This window comes from Bombina bombina, chromosome 6 (assembly GCF_027579735.1).
Source record: "Bombina bombina isolate aBomBom1 chromosome 6, aBomBom1.pri, whole genome shotgun sequence".
Lineage (NCBI taxonomy): Eukaryota > Metazoa > Chordata > Amphibia > Anura > Bombinatoridae > Bombina > Bombina bombina.
The window spans coordinates 106,042,025-106,065,040 of NC_069504.1; the positions used below are offsets into that span (position 1 = coordinate 106,042,025).

General features: G+C 38.4%; 1 protein-coding gene across 1 annotated transcript in view; it reads right to left on the reverse strand.

The window, feature by feature from the left end:
• Positions 1-23,016, reverse strand: part of RELN (reelin) — a 957,839-nt gene that overhangs the window by 382,809 nt on the left and 552,014 nt on the right. Inside the window, 2 exon segments of the mRNA XM_053716545.1 lie at positions 4,017-4,168; positions 7,731-7,876. Of these exon segments, the coding sequence (XP_053572520.1) occupies positions 4,017-4,168; positions 7,731-7,876 (298 nt within the window).

A 23,016-nucleotide genomic window follows, 5' to 3' on the forward strand; every position in this document is an offset into this window, starting at 1 on the left:
CTTTTTTTTAAGCCTGTCCAAGCATCCACTACCTTAGCTGTAAGCCTGTTTAAATATACATTTGAGCTAATAGCCTCCTCAAATAGCTAGCATAAGGTCCCAAGGCTGTTATAAAGCAATGCTGTTAAACTGTCCAAGCAGCAAAATGATCATTACATTTAATAAATTCTAAACTGATGCTCTGACAGACTTTTCCTACACAAACTGAACTCACAGACTGTTCATACAAAAAGTAAATAAATCAATAGTTGTTTTTTTTTTAAAGCTTTATTTTGAAGAGTATACAAGAGGTAACCAGGCAACTGTTGATATAAACAACAGATGATAAGAACTGGCAATTTACCAGCGTATCTAGCAGACAGATGACTTCCATACTTAGAAGAAATCCTTTATCTCTATATAAAATATAAAGTAAGGAAACCCAATAGAACTCTCCAATACCCACAGATATGATCTGATGTAAAATAGTCTGCCTTGATTAACTGAGCTGTGAGTATGACCTGAAGCTCAGTAGGCAATGCCATGCCATCATACCATTTCTGGGCTGCCAAACTCAGAGGCTTTGTTGGTTATGTGCTATATGGAAGTAGTAAGCTAGTTTCATCCCTAAAAAATATATATTGTCTTGATACTTCTGTGATCTTAAACATTGGATGGATGAAGATAGAAGATGCTGCCTGGATGAAGACTTCTGCCCGTCTGGAGGACCTCTTCTTCCCGGCTTGGATGAAGACTTCTGCCCATCTGGAGGACCACTTCTGCCGGCTTCGTTGAGGACTTCGGCCCGGTTGGGTGAAGACTTCTCAAAGTAGGGTGATCTTCAAGGGGTTAGTTTTAGGTTTTATTAAGGGGATATTGGGTGGGTTTTAGAGTAGGGTTGGTTGTGTGGGTGGTGGTTTTTAATGTTGGGGGGGTATTGTTCTTTTTTTTACAGGTAAAAGAGCAGATTATTTTGGGGCAATGCCCCGCAAAAGGCCCTTTTAAGGGCTATTTGTAATTTAGTATAGGGTAGGGCTTTTTATTATTTTGGGGGGCTTTTTAATTTTATTAGGGGGATTAGATTAGGTGTAATTGGTTTAAAAAACTTGTAATTATTTTATTATTTTCTGTAATTTAGTGGGGGGTTTTCCGTACTTTAGATAATTTTTTTAAATTGTATTTAATTGTATCTAGTTTAGGTAATTAATTTAATTATAGTATAGTGTTAGATGTAATTGTAACTTAGGTTAGGATTTATTTTACAGGTAAATTTGTATTTATTTTAACTAGGTAGCTATTAAATAGTTAATAACTATTTAATAACTATTCTACCTAGTTAAAATAAATACAAACTTGCCTGTAAAATAAAAATAAACCCTAAGCTAGCTATAATGTAACTATTAGTTATATTGTAGCTAGCTTAGGGTTTATTTTATAGGTAAGTATTTAGTTTTAAATAGGAATAATTTAGTTAATTGTAGTTATTTTATTTAGATTTATTTAAATTATATTTAAGTTAGGGGGGTGTTAGGGTTAGACTTAGGTTTAGGGGTTAAGAACTTTATTATAGTGGTGGCAACGTTGTGGGTGGCAGATTAGGGGTTAATAAGTGTAGGTAGGTGGCGGCCACATTGGGGGCAGCAGATTAGGGGTTAATAAATATAATGTAGGTGTCGGCGATGTTGGGGGCAGCAGATTAGGGGTTAATAAGTATAATGTAGGTTGCGGCAGTGTCCGGAGCGGCAGATTAAGGGTTAATAATATAATGCAGGTGTCGGCGATGTTGGGGGCGGCGGATTAGGGGTTAATAAGTGTAAGATTAGGGGTGTTTAGACTCGGTTTTCATGTTAGGGTGTTAGGTGTAAACATAAAATGTGTTTCCCCATAGGAATCAATGGGGCTTTGTTAAGAGCTGAACGCTCTGCCCTATTGATTCCTATGGGGAAATCGTGCATGAGCATGTACAGCCAGCTCACCGCTACCGTAAGCAGCGCTGGTATTGAGGTGAGATGTGGAGCAAAATTTTGCTCTCCGCTCACTTTTCTGCGGCTAACGTCGGGTTTATAAAAACCCGTAATACCAGCGTTGTCTGTAGGTGAGCGGTGAGGGAAAACTGCTCATTAGCACTGCACCCCTGTTACCGCAAAACTCGTAATCTAGGTGCTTGTTTGTACTCAACCAAGAAAAAGTAGAGAGTTTCAGCAAATTCACAACTTGAAGTCTGTGTGTCCTGCACCATTATACCAAGGAGTGCTTCATTTAAATAAAATAAAACATTTTGTCGAGAAGTAAAATTTCCAATAAAATTGTATTTTTATGCAAAAATGATATGCTCTAAATCCTTGCATTACAGACTGATCCTAGTGGTGATCAATTTATAAAAAGCAGTCGCACATAGCCACCAATCAGATGCATTTTCCCTGATTTCTCATTTATATTAAGACATGAACATAATTTTTTTTGTATTTTTTTATTTAAATACAAGCCGTATCATCAAATTGTGGTAAGATAAATGTATTTGTTTAATGTTTTAAGCTAATCATATCTCTAACACTTATATAGAGTGGTTAAATAAGTATAACAACAGTTTAAGAAATTAATATGAAAAAGACGGGTTTAAACTATTGATTTATTACAGATTTAGTAATTATTAAAATTATTACAATGGTATATGTAAAATACATCTATAATTAATTAGTTTGCTAATAAAAAACCAAGCTCATTTGTCTACCATATTAGTTTGTTGCCAAACATTAAGTGGTAGCAAATTTTAATTGGAAGACATTTAATATGTCATGCACAAAATGATAAAGATTTTACATCAGAGTAGCCTCAGCTACTGTCATATATAAAGTGTTCCAGTGACATCCAGAACAGAGACATTAAGCTAATGAATACAAAGTCTTCACTTTAACACATCATGCCTCATTAAATACTAAGAATATTATCTCTGATATGTTAAAATGTTCATATCTGAAGGACTAAAGAGCGAAATTCTGCCCTTCACTTCTCTGGAACACTGCACTCCATTTATGTATCTAGATGGTGGGCTTTTATTAAATGTAAAAGTACATATAATATTTATGACATGGAGAGAGATTGAGATTATATGAGCATAGTTATGGAATTTTAAAGGGATATAAAAGTCATATATGAAATGCAAAGAAGCACATTTCAAGTACAAACATATATATATATTGCATTATATATGTGTTTGCGAAAAATCCTTTGTTGTAAAATTATCTCTTTTACGTGTTAGTTGTTTGGTGGGTCTAGCTGATATGGGGCACATTAGATGCTGTGGGTCCTTTATGTGCTAGTATTTTGTATGGTCGGTGGGGTTCCTTGCATGTTAAGGGTTATTGCAATTGGAAAGCTATTATATGGGAGGTCTGTGGGTATTAGATGTTTGTACTGGAGGGGGTGTAGGGGTTTCCTTGAAAGTTAGAAGATGGACTGTGCTTGGGTGAGGTTGTGTACGTGGGTGGAGATGCTTACCTTGGACTGGCATGTAGAAAGATGGTTGCAAGACCATATCAGAATGTTAACAATGTACCTGAAGGACCATTGTTTATAATAAGTGATTTTTTTTACTGGGTACAGATATATAAAGCACCATACTACGAGTTAATCAATCATAACGCATAATATTGTATCACTCCTAAACGTGCCCCTATGTGTGGACAGCCTCTGCCCCAATACTGTATCCAGCGTTGTATAGCAAGACAGTTGTAATGTCATCGATGCTCTCCTTCCCTTTCCTCTCTATTTCCCTTCTCCCCCTCCTTTCCTCTTCCCCACTTTCCCCAATTCTTGTTCATTTTATTATTATTGTATTTTCTTATTGATATGTTCATGATTTATATCTGTAAATGTTGAAAACGTAATAGAAATATTTAAATTAAGAAAAAAAAAGTACCTGAAGGGGCTAAAGCAATAAACAATTGTCTTTGGCCTTTGAAACAAGTGTATAAACAAGTGTAGAATCTAAAACAATAGTGTAACGGATTAAAGAATCTGAATTTCTATTCACTTACCCATCATGAAAAAAAACCTCAGGTTGCCATATCCTGTAGTATCCATATATGGAGTACATAACTTCCTCTCGCCATCTTTTAGAAATACAATAGATGAACCAGATTCTATGGTCCCACACTCCGTACCAATGACAGCTCCAGCAATGTCCCATCTGTAGCCAAAAAAATAAAAAGTGAAAAACTGTCAAATTTCAGATCTATGGGCTGGAAAAAGATTAAAGTTAGTATCTGTCTGTGCCCACAGTAATAATACAAGAGATAAACGTTTTGTACATCTGAGTTACTCTCTTTGTCTGGTTATGTATCCACTAAATAAGATTGGACACTATATAAAATAAAGTTTTCTTTTTTTTAAGAGCCATGAAAGATGATTTTTGACTTTCATGTCCCTTTAAATACAAAAATAAACATAAATAAAAACTACAAAAAATGCATGTTGCAGGTCTAATCAAATGCAAACCTGGTTTCCACGCACAGATTTGCATTCTACTGTTTTTTGGACTCTGTAATACAGTTACCAGATACGATATAAGGAAGTCACAAGTCTGACCATAAATTGTAATTAACACTCTGCTTTTTAAAGTCTAATAGAATAATTCTGTGTCTAGTTCAGATAATATATTCAGCATTGTACAACACATCATTATTCACTGCAGCATGAAGACAGAGGATGATATATTTGAATAGGAGTTTAATTGCTGCGTTAATAAAAAAAATGTGCTGATTTTATACACATTTTTATTAGTATGCCATGAAAAAAAGAAGAAATAAAAATAAGTTTTCTTGTTATGCAAAATGGCTAGCTGCCTAGGGGTACTCTCACTAACAGTAGTATCTGACAGGCTATAGTTAAGTAAGATCACTGTGCAATTCACTCTCAATTGACTTATATGTGACTTTCTGCAAGAACAGCTGCAGGTTAACGAATCAGAGGTTGAATTAATGAGCTTATAACCTCTCCTTCATTAGTAAAATAAGATGGCAGTGGTGAGATCAAAGCCACCAGTTACAGGGCAGTCTGAGTAAGCGTTGCCTATGGGCATAAAAATGCAAATCTGACCGTGATGGTGATTGGATATGACAAGAACAACAATATATAAAAAAAAGAATCATGGCTTCAGATTGATGGTTGTGGTTCTTCTGCTATACCCCCTGATGTATGACCTCTAGAGGCATAAATTGGTCTGGCCTATTTAAAGACCTGGCTTTCAGATGTATACTGTAGCTATTATAGTCTTGGTTGATTCAGGCATGAATGCCGTGTGCACATTACCATCCTTTAACAGCTAATTCACAAGTCTAAACCGAATTTAAATCCCCATGATAGGACAGAAGAATGGTCCTCTGGGGAGAGGGTGGACTGTTCAGATACTCAACAGAATAAAGAAATTGTTGATTTCCTTGGTAGTCAATTCTGATTGTCACATTGACTATGGTTCACTGAGTTCCTTATGCTCCATTAATTCTGATTAAAGTATGATGTCTGTCTGTTGACTCAAGAAGCAATATAGAACTGAAATCCAGGCAATGAAGACAGGCCACTGACAAAAGGATATACATGTAATATAATGGTAAATACAAATGTTTGGTTATCTCTGTAATCAATGTCTATATTAAACATCAGGAACTTCCATAGTTTAATAAAGAAATTATCATGCAGGAAAAAAGTGGTTCCTAAAAAACACAGCAATGGATGATTTTAAATGAGTAAAGCTACCGTGTGAAGTGGTACAATAGCTCTGCAGAACAGATAAAAATGGTTTAAATGGACGTCAAACTCAAAACGTTACTTATGTAGAGTAAAAAATAATATATATATATATATATATATATATATTTATATATAGCATATCTTCATCTTTTTGCCTAGCTTTGCTGTAATTTACGTCTAAAATTGTAGCTTTCCCTCTAAAGCCAGAGAGACTGGGTACATTCTGCATGTTTAAGAATACAGACACTGTAACATTCAACACTTGAGCAGTGCAGGAGCTACTTAATATCTTTCCTTAAAGTGATGGTAAACTCTCCCCTTTACAAAATCAGATCTGGAATGTAAGCTCTATTTTAGATGAAGTTTAATTCATTAGCTGTAATGAAGATGCAGTATAACTTAGTTATTATTATAGATATGAAATTCAAATACTGCATGCTCCTCCGCCCACTTCAAAAGTAAACTTTTCTGTGAGCTAAGAGATTGAATTGTTGTCCAATCAGCGCTCTCCCCATATGGCACTTTTGTTGTAGCTAGAGCATTGATTGGAGAGTAATTCAATCATTTAGCTGACAGGAAAATTGACTTTTGAAGTGGGTGGTGTAACGTGGGGTATTTGAATTTCATATCTATATTAATAACTAAGTTATAGCGCATCTTCATTACACATGATGAGTAAAACCCCATCTAAAATAGCGCTAACATTCCAGATCTGATTTTAAAAAGGGGAGAGTTTACCATCACTTTAACTGGCTACAAAATGAAATTTTAAATGATTACAACGCATTTATTTTGTATTCAGATCTTGCAGTGAATAATTACACACACACATATACATATATATAAATAAATATATGCTATACACATAAAGACATAAAATATAATGGCCCTTATCTTCTTTGTGGTAGATATGCATTGTATTTAAAGGGACACTGAACCCCATTTTTTTGTATCGTGATTCAGATAGAGCATGCAATTTTAATCAACTTTCTAATTTACTTCTATTATCAAATTCTTTTCATTCTATTGGTATCTTTATTTGAAATACAAGAATGTAAGTTTAGATGCTGGCCCATTTTTGGTGAACACACTGTGTTGTTCTTGCTGATTGGTGGGTAAATTCACCCACCAATAAACAAATGCTTTCCATGGTTCTGAACCAAAAAATAGCTTAAATGCCTTCTTTTTCAAATAAAGAAAGCAAGAGAACGAAGAAAAAATTATAATTGGAGTAAATTAGAAAGTTGTTTAAAATTGCACGCTCTATCTGAATCAGAAAAAAAATTAAACACAGTGTGATTGCTTTTTTCACAAATCAATTTAATTTGAGATAAAATAGAGCAATCTGGGTGTACATTACATAGGTGTAAATACCTATGAAAATGTTGCTTATTCCCCTCCCTCATACAGGCGTTATAGTGCATACATACTATGGGGTAGATTTAACAAAGGGCGAGCGGACATGATTCGCTGTAAATGGAGCCCTATGTATTTAAGTATGTTGCAGTTTTCCTGAACGATAAATTCTACATAATGATTGGTACATCTGTGCCCAAGCCCATTTACACCTCTCCCTAATGGGGGATAGCAAAAGAGACAAGGGACCTTTGATGCTAGCAAACATTTCAAAGGGTGTACCTCTGAACTGCTCTTGATTAACCAAAATTTGAAAATGATGCTAATAATATGAGTGTTAAAAAGGCCATTATAGTGATAAAATGAAATGCCCTAAAAATGCCATTTAACAAGCCATTTTTAAGCTACGTGTTTAATCCCTGTAAAGTCCATTTACATTATTTTAAATGTTTATTTTGCATGCAGACATTTTGCAACATAATTCTTCATTGCTGTTATACTCCATTAATATATATATAAAAAATACTCAAATGTCCCTTTAATTTTGGCTTTGTTTTTAGTGTTTGTTTTGATGATGTGTTTATTTTATACTAGTATGTCTCAGTGGAAGATTTTGGCACTCTATAAATAAAAGATAATAATCTTACCCGACAGGCTGGCTTTCAAACTCTTCAGACCATTGCTCCTGGATATCTTCAGTGGAAACATCCACATCCCTTGTGGTGGCAAAATTGTACTCACTCCCTTCAGTACCATGAAAATAAATCGAGTTGCCATCAGACTGACAACTGTGCTGTAGGGATAAATATATTTAATTATAGCAAATACAAAGACTTTCATTAAAAAAAAAAAATCACATTGAAGATTTTACATACTTGGCAAAGTCATCAGCAAATAAACACATTTGTTATAATCTCCAAAGACAATATAAAAGCCCAGAAGGCAATTGGGTATGGACGTTACCACAAATATATATCATTAATAATAAATATATATTGTAACTAGATTGGAGTATATTGCTGTATATGGGACTCCCGTATATTGGTGCTGTACACAGGTTCAGTCACTTAAAGGGACAGTCTACACCTAAGTTATCTTTAATTCTTACCTTAAATTAAGCTGCAAATAGCCTCCTGCAGCCCTTTCTAAATCATGCAGCAGGAACAGTAAAAAAGTTATTTTACAAAGAATATCATTTCTGGCCACTTTGAAATGGCCACCAAACTACGCCCACTGATGATGTCACGATTCGAGCTGCATAAGGCATCCAATCAAAAAAGCCTCCCTAGTTGGATTCAGCAGACTGTCAATGCTATTCAGCAGAGTGCCCAGATGCAAGTTGCATCATGATGTCATCAGTGGGGGGAGGAGCTTGGCAGCAATTTCAAAGTAGCCAGAAACAACATCCTTTTTAAATAACTTTATTACAGTTCCTGCTGCATGATATAGGAAGGGGTGCAAGAGGCTATTATATTTTAAGATAATAAACATTGCTTTTAAAAGAGAGAAATACAACACTTTTTAAATGTGTCTCCAATCATAGTGAAAATACTAGTAATTTGATGATTTGTGCAGTTAACACATGCATGTGCACACACACACACACACAACATCTTGCTGAATTTAAAGGAATAGTAAATACCTAAGACGTTTTACATTTAAAAAAAAAAATAACAGTTTGCTTGCTGCAGTTGTTTATCAATAGCCAAACGCCACCCATCCCTTGATGTTCAAGTGGTATATCCCTGGACTGCATAACAATGCATACTGTGCTAACAAAATTATAGATTAAAATTATTTTAACACATTTAAACATTTTATGCTGATCTTTGTCAATGCAGTAATTCATTGGTGATACCTGCTATGAGTATATACGCAAAATATATTATTATAATATATATTATTATAATATATATTATAGAATCCTATCAGCCAATCGGAGTTAAGGTAGGAGAAATCCTATTGGCTGATTGGAACAGCCAATAGAATGCGAGATCAATCCTATTGGCTGATTGCATCAGCCAATAGGATTTTTCCTACCTTAATTCCGATTCGCTGATAGGATTCTATCAGCCAATTGCAATTGAAGGGACCCATCTTGGATGACGTCACTTAAAGGAACCTTCATTCTTCAGTCGCCATCGGATGGAAGAGGATGCTCCGCGTCGGATGTCTTCAAGATGGACCCGTGCCGCTCCGGATGGAAGAAGATAAAAGATGCTGCCTGGATGAAGCCTTCTGCCGGTCTGGATGTCCTCTTCTGGCCGGATCGGATGAAGACTTCTGCCCCTCTGGACGTCCACTTGTGCCCGGCTGGGTGAAGACGGCTCAAGGTAGGGTGATCTTCAAGGGGGTAGTGTTAGGTTTTTTTAAGGTGGGATTGGTGTGGGTTTTAGAGTAGGGTTGGGTGTGTGGGTGGTGGGTTTTAATGTTGGGGGTATTGAATTTTTTTTACAGGTAAAAGAGCTGATTACTTTTTAGGCAATGCCCCGCAAAAGGCCCTTTAAAGGGCTATTTGTAATTTAGTGTAGGGTAGGGAATTTTATTATTTTGGGGGGCTTTTTTATTTAATTAGGGGGATTAGAGTAGGTGTAATTAGTTTAAAAAATTGTAATTCTTTTTTTATTTTCTGTAATTTAGTGGGGTTTTTTTTGTACTTTAGTTTATTTTATTTAATTGTAGTTAATTGTAGGTAATTTATTTAATTAATTTAATGATAGTGTAGTGTTAGGTGTAATTGTAATTTAGGTTAGGATTTATTTTACAGGTAAATTTGTACTTATTTTAAGTTAATGTAATTGGGACACTTTAATTCTGGGTTGTTGCTTTTCTATGACATGGGCAGTTTAGAATGAGCGGGTTAATATGGCTGGGAGCGCACAGGACCAATGCAGCTAGAATAGGGGAGACGGAATAGCCCTGCTATACTTCTACTTCACCTCCAATTAGAACGCGCGTCTATTTACAACATAATACATCCATCATTGTTATGCTCCCAGCCATATTAACCCGCTCATTCTAAACTGCCCATGTCATAGAAAAGCAACAACCCAGAATTAAAGTGTCCCAATTACATTAACTATAACGATACGGTGTTCTCTTAATAAACCATCGATTCCTTCTGGCAGATTCCCAAATAACTACAAGGTTAACCCTTTGAACCCCTGAATACCACCGCATTACTGTGACCCTGCAGGGTGCCCCCTTTGAGCTGGTGCTAATAGATTCCGGTTAATTAGAGTAGGTGAACTGATGAATCGGTTCATGAACCGGTTCAGTTAATCGAACCGTCCGAAATGAATCGATTCATCAGGATGAACCGAACTTCACATCACTAATTCAAATATGCATACTTTTTCAGAAAGTATTACAATCGCTACATTGCAGCTTTAATAAAAAGTTTGTATACTTAACTGTAGCAATTCCAAAGACTGCTACAGAACCACCTGAACCAGCCAGGCAAAACAACCAGTTCCAAAAAGAACTACTCAGTATGTTTTATATCACTCTGTACTAGACTCTAAAAACACCCCATTTAATTTAGGGTGACATGCCACATAAAACATAAATATATAGAAAACATATATAAAACAACGTAATAATAAAATATAACTCTAACAAAAAGAAGGGGGATTCGGGGGAGGGATAAATGATAAAAATCACAGCCATACATTGAATTGTCACTCTATGCAAAATATATGCAAATGAGTCTATTTTCCTAGTACACACTTTGGTGATGAACCTGCTACCAATAGATGGAGCTGTGTTACACATGTCAAGGAACTTTCAACCAACAGATGGCGCTATGGCATGTTACACAATGTCCAAGTATGTGACTGGGGAACGGTTACAATTTTATTTTATTTTTTTTAAAACTGGGTCTTAAACAGCTCTTGTTTATTTTCTAGAGTTTAAAACATTTTTTTTTCTTTGTACTTTTAGTTAATTCATTTGCTTTATGTTTAAGAGTTAACATATTGATGCTCTAAATATAAACATTAAAATGTTAAGTGCTTGTTTGCTACTTAGAACCAGCAACACAGTATCATTGAATATATGGGTTATTAAAGGGACAGTCTAGTCAAAATTAAACTTTCATGATTCAGATAGGGCATGAAAATTTAAACAACTTTCTAATTGACTTTTATCACTAAATATGCTTTGTTCCCTTGGTGGTATTTTTGAAAATCTAAACCTAGCTTGGCTCAAACTGATTTCTAAACCATTGAAAACCGCCTCTTAGCTCAGAGCATTTTGAAAGTTTTTCACAGTTAGACAGTACTAGTTCATGTGTGTCATATAGATAACAATATGCTCACTCCCATGTAGTTATTTAGGAGTCTGCACTGATTGGCTAAACTGCATTTCTGTCAAAAGCACTGAGATAAGGGGGCAGTCTGCAGAGGATTAGATACAAGGTAATCACAGAGATATAAAGTATATTAATAGAACTGTGTTGATTATGCAAAACTGGGGAATGGGTAATAAAGGGATTATCCATCTTTTTAAACAATAACAGTTCTGGTGTAGACTGTCCCTTTAAGTATTTTTTTTGCTTTGCCCACTTCTTGCATATTACCAACAACAATTGAACATAATTATTTTGCTGTACAACATATATGTTGCATTCATTTTGGGTGACAGTTATGTGAATATGAATAATTGAGCTGTACAAATGATATGGACTTGCAGGGTTTATCAGCCTTGAAGCACCCATCCCCCTCAACATTTTAGTCACACAAGTGATTGTACCTTTTTGGGGGGATTAGATGGTACAGACATGGACCCTTTGACAGTTGGAAACATATTTGTACCTTATTTACCACTAAATGGTACATATTAGTTCCTTAAGGTGTAATTATGATCCATTGAGGGTACAACCACAGCAGTTGTACCCTAAGTGTTCACAAACGGACCCCAAACGTACCCTTTTTTCTGACAGTGTATTTAAGTTTAACTTAGGTTTAGGGGTTAATAAATTTATTATAGTGGCAGCGACATTGGCGGCGGAAGATTAGGGGTTAATACATTTAATATAGTTGCGGCGATGTTGGGGGGGCAGATTAGGGGTTAATAAATATATTGTAGGGTTCGGCAATGTTGGGGGCAGCAGATTAGGGGTTCATAGGGATAATGTAGGTGGCGGCGGTGTCCGGAGCGGCAGATTAGGGGTTAATAATATAATGTAGGTGGCGACGATGTCGGGGGCGGCAGATTAGGGGTTAATAAGTGTAAGATTAGGGGTGTTTAGACTCGGGGTTCATGTTAGGGTGTTAGGTGCAGACATAAAATTAATTTCCCCATAGGAAACAATGGGGCTGCGTTAGGAGCTGAACTCTGCTTTTTTCAGTTTTTTTTCAGCCAGCTCAGCCCCATTGTTTCCTATGGGGAATTCGTGCACAAGCACGTTTAGCCAGCTTACCACTACCGTAAGCAGCGCTGGTATTACAGTGAGATGTGGAGCTAAATTTTGCTCAACGCTCACTTTTCTGAGGCTAACGCCGGCTTGCAGAAAACCTATAATACCAGCGTTGGCTTAAGTGAGCGGTAAGAGAAAAAGGCTTGTTAGCCCCGCACAGCCTTACCGACAAAAACTCGTAATCTAGCCGTTTGTTATTAATAGTAGGTTTATTTTAGATTTATTTGAATTATATTTAAGTTAGTGGGTGTTAGGGTTAGACTTAGGTTTAGGGGTTAATAACTTTAGTATAGTGGCGGCGACGTTGGGGGTGGCATATTAGGGGTTAATAAATGTAGGTAGGTGGCGGCAATGTTAGGGGCAGCAGATTAGGGGTTAATAATATTTAACTAGTGTTTGTGATGCGGGAGTGTGCGGTGGTTTAGGGGTTAATAAATTTAGTATATTGGCAGCGACATTGGGGGCGGCAGATTAGGGGTTAATAAATTTAGGTAGGTGGTGGCGATGTTAGGGGCAGCAGAATAGGGGTTAATAATATTTAACTAGTGTTTACGATGCGGAAGTGCGGCAGATTAGGGGTTAATAATTTTATTTTAGTGTTTGCGGTGTGGGAGGGCCTCGGTTTAGGGGTTAATAGGTAGTTTATGGGTGTTAGTGTACTTTTTAGCACTTTAGTTATGAGTTTTATGCTGCAGCTTTGTAGCGTAAAACTCATAACTACTGACTTTAGAATGCGTTACGAATCTTGCGGGATAGGCTGTACTGCTCACTTTTTGGCCTCCCAGAAAAAGCTTGTAATATCGGCGCTATGGAAGTCCCATTGAAAAAAGACTTTACGAAAATTGCGTAAGTTAATTTGCGGTACAGCCAAAAAAGCGTGCGGTACAGCTGTACCTACAAGACTTGTAATAGCAGCGGTAGTGAAAAAGAAGCATTATGAGCCTTAACGCTGCTTTTTTACTCATACCGCAAAACTCGTAATCTAGCCAACAATTATTTAGTGCAATGCTTTACATACATTGGACTAGATTACGAGTGGAGCGCAACATTGCAATTTCACAATCGCAAAACATTTGCGTTCCACTAAGTAATATCAGTGCACTCAGTAATACCAGACACGGGAAAAAACACCTAGCGCAGTACAGGGGGCAAATTACGCAGTGTTGGGCAGCAAAACAAAAATATATATGTAAATGAATATATACATATACAGTATATTTGTTTATATGTGTATATACACATATTAACACATAAATATATATGTATATATTCATATACATATATATTTGGAGTAAAAACATAGTCCCCCATTCACCTCTACGTAAAGGTACTTTCAGTGCTGTTTTTCTTTTAACAACCCACATCCCCTCACTTTAAACCCTTATAACTGCTTTTTATAAATAAATAAAAAAGAAGCTCATCTTTTTTTAATGTTACGGAACTCTCCTTTTTATTTTGCGGTCAATTATTGGAACTTTTAATATTTAAACAAAGGTCTGACCTCTGGTTAAATGCGCTTAGTGCACAGTGAAACCGCGATCTCACGAGAGCTTTAACCAGATACTTGTAATGGCTGGTTATTTAATGTGCGTCCGTAAAAGGCAAATTTGCCTCTTTACAGGCGCACGTTAATATATCGCTCCACTTATAATCTTTCCCATTGTTTGCTATTCTGAAACGTATTGTCTTTTTTAACCTTGTTGTCTACTGTGAATTTAAAGCACATACAACACTGATTAAACATTAAAAGGCAATTATTTATATATGTTAACTTTATTCAGATGACTGACACATAGATCTAATCTACAGATTATAAAGATACAGTAATTTGCAAAACTTTTGTTGAGAGGCAAATGTAAATGAATATAACTTTATTTAACCACAGCATTTACATTAAACAGATTTTTTTGCAGTCCTTTTTGTCACTTGCTAAGTGATATAGGAAAGAAAGACTAACAACTAAACTACGTCTACCTTGTTGATATATGTCACTGGTGGCTATTACCCAGGTTCACATTTAAACAGTGACCTTACAAAAAAAAAGGCCCAGTTTAAAGACACATTTATTTTAGTACAATACTCTAGCAGGCAACGACTGATCACTTTGCTGGCATATTTTTCCAAAGCTTGGATATTCTGCTAAAAGCAGATAACTTGAATTGTCAATGGATTATTCTAATCCATCTGTAATTCTTTGCCAAAGCATTTCCTATGTGAGCCAATTTTTGACTGCATGCAATCGAAAGTATCGAAAGGAGAAATCCACACAAGCTAAAAGCTTCCTAATGGGGGCATCCAGCAAGCTTTTATTTCAAGCCATTGCTTTAAAGATTTTCTGTTTACTGCCAAAAGCTTCCCTAATGTCTCCACTCATATACACTAATTTATCCTTCTGCACTCAGTTAGTGTTGAATCCTTCTTGCCTTTGTAGTGGTTCATAGCTGTGACCCTAGTGTTGGCAGATTCTTCCCCTTAGAGATAACACATCTCATGCACTCTTTTGTTATGGAAGGTTGTAGTTTAATGAGTCAATTATTTTTGCTGTTAAAGGGTCATGAAACCCAAAATGTTTCTTTCATGATTCAGATAGATCATACCATTTTAAACAACTTTCCAATTTATTTCCATTATCTAATTTGCTTCATTCTCGTGGGGCATGCAGAAATAGTGCAATCTCGCTACTTTTAGCGAAATTGCAGCAGAGAGAGGCACAGGACGGTACAGTGTACGGTGCCGGTCGTTAAGGGGTTAAAGATACACAGTTCCCCCTATAAAAAGAACATTGGAATGTAAATTATTTCCAGTAAATACACAGTAAAACACATAATTAAATATTAAAATTGATTAAAAATGATAATTCATGTTTTCAGGTATTTGACTGGAAAGGGCTCCAAAGTATATATATATATATATATATATATATATATATATATATATACATACAGGGAGTGCAGAATTATTAGGCAAATGAGTATTTTGACCACATCATCCTCTTTATGCATGTTGTCTTACTCCAAGCTGTATAGGCTTGAAAGCCTACTACCAATTAAGCATATTAGGTGATGTGCATCTCTGTAATGAGAAGGGGTGTGGTCTAATGACATCAACACCCTATATCAGGTGTGCATAATTATTAGGCAACTTCCTTTCCTTTGGCAAAATGGGTCAAAAGAAGGACTTGACAGGCTCAGAAAAGTCAAAAATAGTGAGATATCTTGCAGAGGGATGCAGCACTCTTAAAATTGCAAAGCTTCTGAAGCGTGATCATCGAACAATCAAGCGTTTCATTCAAAATAGTCAACAGGGTCGCAAGAAGCGTGTGGAAAAACCAAGGCGCAAAATAACTGCCCATGAACTGAGAAAAGTCAAGCGTGCAGCTGCCAAGATGCCACTTGCCACCAGTTTGGCCATATTTCAGAGCTGCAACATCACTGGAGTGCCCAAAAGCACAAGGTGTGCAATACTCAGAGACATGGCCAAGGTAAGAAAGGCTGAAAGACGACCACCACTGAACAAGACACACAAGCTGAAACGTCAAGACTGGGCCAAGAAATATCTCAAGACTGATTTTTCTAAGGTTTTATGGACTGATGAAATGAGAGTGAGTCTTGATGGGCCAGATGGATGGGCCCGTGGCTGGATTGGTAAAGGGCAGAGAGCTCCAGTCCGACTCAGACGCCAGCAAGGTGGAGGTGGAGTACTGGTTTGGGCTGGTATAATCAAAGATGAGCTTGTGGGGCCTTTTCAGGTTGAGGATGGAGTCAAGCTCAACTCCCAGTCCTACTGCCAGTTTCTGGAAGACACCTTCTTCAAGCAGTGGTACAGGAAGAAGTCTGCATCCTTCAAGAAAAACATGATTTTCATGCAGGACAATGCTCCATCAAACGCGTCCAAGTACTCCACAGCGTGGCTGGCAAGAAAGGGTATAAAAGAAGAAAATCTAATGACATGGCCTCCTTGTTCACCTGATCTGAACCCCATTGAGAACCTGTGGTCCATCATCAAATATGAGATTTACAAGGAGGGAAAACAGTACACCTCTCTGAACAGTGTCTGGGAGGCTGTGGTTGCTGCTGCACGCAATGTTGATGGTGAACAGATCAAAACACTGACAGAATCCATGGATGGCAGGCTTTTGAGTGTCCTTGCAAAGAAAGGTGGCTATATTGGTCACTGATTTGTTTTTGTTTTGTTTTTGAATGTCAGAAATGTATATTTGTGAATGTTGAGATGTTATATTGGTTTCACTGGTAAAAATAAATAATTGAAAACAGAATTTATGTTTACCTGATAAATTACTTTCTCCAACGGTGTGTCCGGTCCACGGCGTCATCCTTACTTGTGGGATATTCTCTTCCCCAACAGGAAATGGCAAAGAGCCCAGCAAAGCTGGTCACATGATCCCTCCTAGGCTCCGCCTACCCCAGTCATTCGACCGACGTTAAGGAGGAATATTTGCATAGGAGAAACCATATGTTACCGTGGTGACTGTAGTTAAAGAAAATAAATTATCAGACCTGATTAAAAAAACCAGGGCGGGCCGTGGACCGGACACACCGTTGGAGAAAGTAATTTATCAGGTAAACATAAATTCTGTTTTCTCCAACATAGGTGTGTCCGGTCCACGGCGTCATCCTTACTTGTGGGAACCAATACCAAAGCTTTAGGACACGGATGAAGGGAGGGAGCAAATCAGGTCACCTAAATGGAAGGCACCACGGCTTGCAAAACCTTTCTCCCAAAAATAGCCTCAGAAGAAGCAAAAGTATCAAATTTGTAAAATTTAGAAAAAGTGTGCAGTGAAGACCAAGTCGCTGCCTTACATATCTGATCAACAGAAGCCTTGTTCTTGAAGGCCCATGTGGAAGCCACAGCCCTAGTGGAGTGAGCTGTGATTCTTTCAGGAGGCTGCCGTCCGGCAGTCTCATAAGCCAATCGGATAATGCTTTTAATCCAGAAGGAGAGAGAGGTAGAAGTTGCTTTTTGACCTCTCCGTTTACCAGAATAAACAACAAACAAAGACAAAGTTTGTCTGAAATCCTTAGTAGCTGCTAAGTAAAATTTGAGAGCACGAACTACATCCAAGTTGTGCAACAAACGTTCCTTCTTTGAAACTGGATTAGGACACAAAGAAGGCACAACTATCTCCTGGTTAATGTTTTTGTTAGAAACAACTTTTGGAAGAAAACCAGGTTTAGTACGCAAAACCACCTTATCTGCATGGAACACCAGATAAGGAGAAGAACACTGCAGAGCAGATAATTCTGAAACTCTTCTAGCAGAAGAAATTGCAACCAAAAACAAAACTTTCCAAGATAATAACTTAATATCAACGGAATGTAAGGGTTCAAACGGAACCCCCTGAAGAACTGAAAGAACTAGGTTGAGACTCCAAGGAGGAGTCAAAATTTTGTAAACAGGCTTGATTCTAACCAGAGCCTGAACAAAGGCTAGAACATCTGGCACAGCTGCCAGCTTTTTGTGAAGTAACACAGACAAGGCAGAAATCTGTCCCATCAAGGAACTTGTAGATAATCCTTTTTCCAATCCTTCTCGAAGGAAGGATAGACTCTTAGGAATCTTAACCTTGTCCCAAGGGAATCCTGCAGATTCACACCAACAGATATACCAAATTATGTGGTAATTTTTCTGGTTACAGGCTTTCAGGCCTGAACAAGAGTATTAATAACAGAATCTGAGAACCCTCGCTTTGATAAGATCAAGCGTTCAATCTCCAAGCAGTCAGCTGGAGTGGGTCGAACGGACCTAGAACAAGAAGGTCTCGTCTCAAAGGTAGCTTCCATGGTGGAGCCGATGACATATTCACCAGATCTGCATACCAAGTCCTGCGTGGCCACGCAGGAGCTATCAAAATCACCGACGCCCTCTCCTGATTGATCCTGGCTACCAGCCTGGGGATGAGAGGAAACGGCGGGAACACATAAGCTAGTTTGAAGGTCCAAGGTGCTACTAGTGCATCCACCAGAGCCGCCTTGGGATCCCTGGATCTGTACCCGTAGTAAGGAACTCTGAAGTTCTGACGAGAGGCCATCAGATCCATGTCTGGAATGCCCCACGGTTGAGTGACTTGGGCAAAGATTTCCGGATGGAGTTCCCACTCCCCCGGATGCAATGTCTGACGACTCAGCAAATCCGCTTCCCAATTTTCCACTCCTGGGATGTGGATAGCAGACAGGTGGCAGGAGTGAGACTCCGCCCATAGAATGATTTTGGTCACTTCTTCCATCGCTAGGGAACTCCTTGTTCCCCCCTGATGGTTGATGTATGAACTTGGCCCTCGCTAGCTGAGGCCAAGCTTTGAGAGCATTGAATATCGCTCTCAGTTCCAGAATATTTATCGGTAGAAGAGATTCTACCCGAGACCAAAGACCCTGAGCTTTCAGGGATCCCCAGACCGCGCCCCAGCCCATCAGACTGGCGTCGGTCGTGACAATGACCCACTCTGGTCTGCGGAAGGTCATCCCTTGTGACAGGTTGTCCAGGGACAGCCACCAACGGAATGAGTCTCTGGTCCTCTGATTTACTTGTATCTTCGGAGACAAGTCTGAATAGTCCCCATTCCACTGACTGAGCATGAACAGTTGTAATGGTCTTAGATGAATGCGCACAAAAGGAACTATGTCCATTGCCGCTACCATCAAACCTATCACTTCCATGCACTGCGCTATGGAAGGAAGAGGAACGGAATGAAGTATCCGACAAGAGTCTAGAAGTTTTGTTTTTCTGGCTTCTGTCAGAAAAATCCTCATTTCTAAGGAGTCTATTATAGTTCCCAAGAAGGGAACCCTCGTTGACGGAGATAGAGAACTCCTTTCCACGTTCACTTTCCATCCGTGAGATCTGAGAAAGGCCAGGACAATGTCCGTGTGAGCCTTTACTTGAGGAAGGGACGACGCTCGAATCAGAATGTCGTCCAAGTAAGGTACTACAGCAATGCCCCTTGGTCTTAGCACCGCCAGAAGGGACCCTAGTACCTATGAGAAAATCCTAGGAGCAGTGGCTAATCCGAAAGAAAACGCCACGAACTGGAAATGCTTGTCCAGGAATGCAAACCTTAGGAACCGATGATGTTCCTTGTGGATAGGAATATGTAGATACGCATCCTTGAAATCCACCTTGGTCATGAATTGACCTTCCTGGATGGAAGGAAGAAGTGTTCGAATGGTTTCCATCTTGAACGATGGAACCTTGAGAAACTTGTTCAAGATCTTGAGATCTAAGATTGGTCTGAACGTTCCCTCTTTTTTGGGAACTATGAACAGATTGGAGTAGAACCCCATCCCTTGTTCTCCTAATGGAACAGGATGAATCACTCCCATTTTTAGCAGGTCTTCTACCCAATGTAAGAATGCCTGTCTTCTTATGTGGTCTGAAGACAACTGAGACCTGTGGAACCTCCCCCTTGGAGGAAGCCCCTTGAACTCCAGAGAATAACCTTGGGAGACTATTTCTAGCGCCCAAGGATCCAGAACATCTCTTGCCCCAGCCTGAGCGAAGAGAGAGAGTCTGCCCCCCACCAGATCCGGTCCCGGATCGGGGGCCCGCATTTCATGCTGTCTTGGTAGCAGTGGCAGGTTTCCTGGCCTGCTTTCCTTTGTTCCAGCCTTGCATAGGTCTCCAGGCTGGATTGGCTTGAGAAGTATTACCTTCCTGCTTAGAGGACGTAGCCCTTGGGGCTGATCCGTTTCTGCGAAAGGGACGAAACTTAGGTTTATTTTTGGTCTTGAAAAGACCTATCCTGAGGAAGGGCGTGGCCCTTGCCCCCAGTGATATCAGAGATAATCTCTTTCAAGTCAGGGCCAAAGAGTGTTTTCCCCTTGAAAGGAATGTCAAGCAATTTGTTCTTGGAAGACGCATCCGCTGCCCAAGATTTTAACCAAAGCGCTCTGCGCCACAATAGCAAACCCAGAATTTTTTCGCCGCTAACCTAGCCAATTGCAAGGTGGCGTCTAGGGTGAAAGAATTAGCCAATTTAAGAGCACGAATTCTGTCCATAATCTCCTCATAAGAAGAAGAATTACTAATAATCGCCTTTCCTAGCTCATCAAACTAGAAACACGCGGCTGCAGTGACAGGGACAATGCATGCAATTGGTTGTAGAAGGGAACCTTGCTGAACAAACATCTTTAGCAGACCTTCTAATTTTTTATCCATAGGATCTTGGAAAGCACAACTATCTTCTATGGGTATAGTGGCGCGCTTGTGTAGAGTAGAAACCGCCCCCTCGACCTTGGGGACTGTCTGCCATCAGTCCTTTCTGGGGTCGACTATAGGAAAACAATTTTATAAATATGGGGGGAGGTACTAAAGGTATACCGGGCCTGTCCCATTCTTTACTAACAATGTACGCCACCCGCTTGGATATAGGAAAAGCTTCGGGGGGCCCCGGGGCCTCTAAGAACTTTTCCATTTTACATAGTGGTTCTGGAATGACCAGATAATCACAATCATCCAAATTGGATAACACCTCCTTAAGCAGAGCGCGGAGATGTTCCAACTTAAATTTAAAAGTAATCACATCAGGTTCAACTTGTTGAGAAATGTTTCCTGAATCTGAAATTTCTCCCTCAGACAAAACCTCCCTGGCCCCCTCAGACTGGTGTAGGGGCCCTTCAGAAACCATATCATCAGCGTTCTCATGCTCTACAGAATTTTCTAAAACAGAGCAGTCGCGCTTTCGCTGATAAGTGGGCATATTGGCTAAAATGTTTTTGATAGAATTATCCATTACAGCCGTTAAATGTTGCATAGTAAGGAGTATTGGCGCACTAGATGTACTAGGGGCCTCCTGTATGGGCAAGACTGGTGTAGACGAAGGAGGGGATGATGCAGTACCATGCTTACTCCCCTCACTTGAGGAATCATCTTGGGCATCATTTTTACTAAATTTTTTTATGACATAAAATACATATAGTTAAATGAGAAGGAACCTTGGTTTCCCCACAGTCAGAACACAATCTATCTGGTAGTTCAGACATGTTAAACAGGCATAAACTTGATAACAAAGCACAAAAAACGTTTTAAAATAAAACCGTTACTGTCACTTTAAATTTTAAACTAAACACACTTTATTACTGCAATTGCGAAAAAGTATGAAGGAATTGTTCAAAATTCACCAAAATTTCACCACAGTGTCTTAAAGCCTTAAAAGTATTGCACACCAAATTTGGAAGCTTTAACCCTTAAAATAACGGAACCGGAGCCGTTTTTATATTTAACCCCTTTACAGTCCCTGGAATCTGCTTTGCTGAGACCCAACCAAGCCCAAAGGGGAATACGATACCAAATGATGCCTTCAGAAAGACTTTTCTATGTATCAGAGCTCCACACACATGCAGCTGCATGCCATTGTTCTCAAAAACAAGTGCGCCATACCGGCGCGAAAATGAGGCTCTGACAATGATTAGGGAAAGTCCCTAAAGAATAAGGTGTCTAAAACAGTGCCTGCCGATATAATCTTATCAAAATACCCAGATTAAATGATTCCTCAAGGCTAAATATGTGTTAATAATGAATCGATTTAGCCCAGAAAAAGTCTACAGTCTTAATAAGCCCTTGTGAAGCCCTTATTTACTATCTTAATAAACATGGCTTACCGGATCCCATAGGGAAAATGACAGCTTCCAGCATTACATCGTCTTGTTAGAATGTGTCATACCTCAAGCAGTAAGAGACTGCACACTGTTCCCCCAACTGAAGTTAATTGCTCTCAACAGTCCTGTGTGGAACAGCCATGGATTTTAGTTACGGTGCTAAAATCATTTTCCTCATACAAACAGAAATCTTCATCTCTTTTCTGTTTCTGAGTAAATAGTACATACCAGCACTATTTTAAAATAACAAACTCTTGATTGAATAATAAAAACTACAGTTAAACACTAAAAAACTCTAAGCCATCTCCGTGGAGATGTTGCCTGTACAACGGCAAAGAGAATGACTGGGGTAGGCGGAGCCTAGGAGGGATCATGTGACCAGCTTTGCTGGGCTCTTTGCCATTTCCTGTTGGGGAAGAGAATATCCCACAAGTAAGGATGACGCCGTGGACCGGACACACCTATGTTGGAGAAATGGGTATATATTTGTTTTTTGTTAAGTTGCCTAATAATTATGCACAGTAATAGTCACCTGCACACACAGATATCCCCCTAAAATAGCTATAACTAAAAACAAACTAAAAACTACTTCCAAAACTATTCAGCTTTGATATTAATGAGTTTTTTGGGTTCATTGAGAACATGGTTGTTGTTCAATAATAAAATTAATCCTCAAAAATACAACTTGCCTAATAATTCTGCACTCCCTGTATATATATATATATATATATATATATATATATATATATATAACAAACGATTGCACTCACAGGACTTTCACAAACCAAAATCAAAATTTATTTTCATTAGATCAGATTCAGATTTTTTCTACCTTAATTCCGATTGGCTGATAGAATTCTATCAGCCAATCGGAATTGAAGGGACGCCATCTTGGATGAT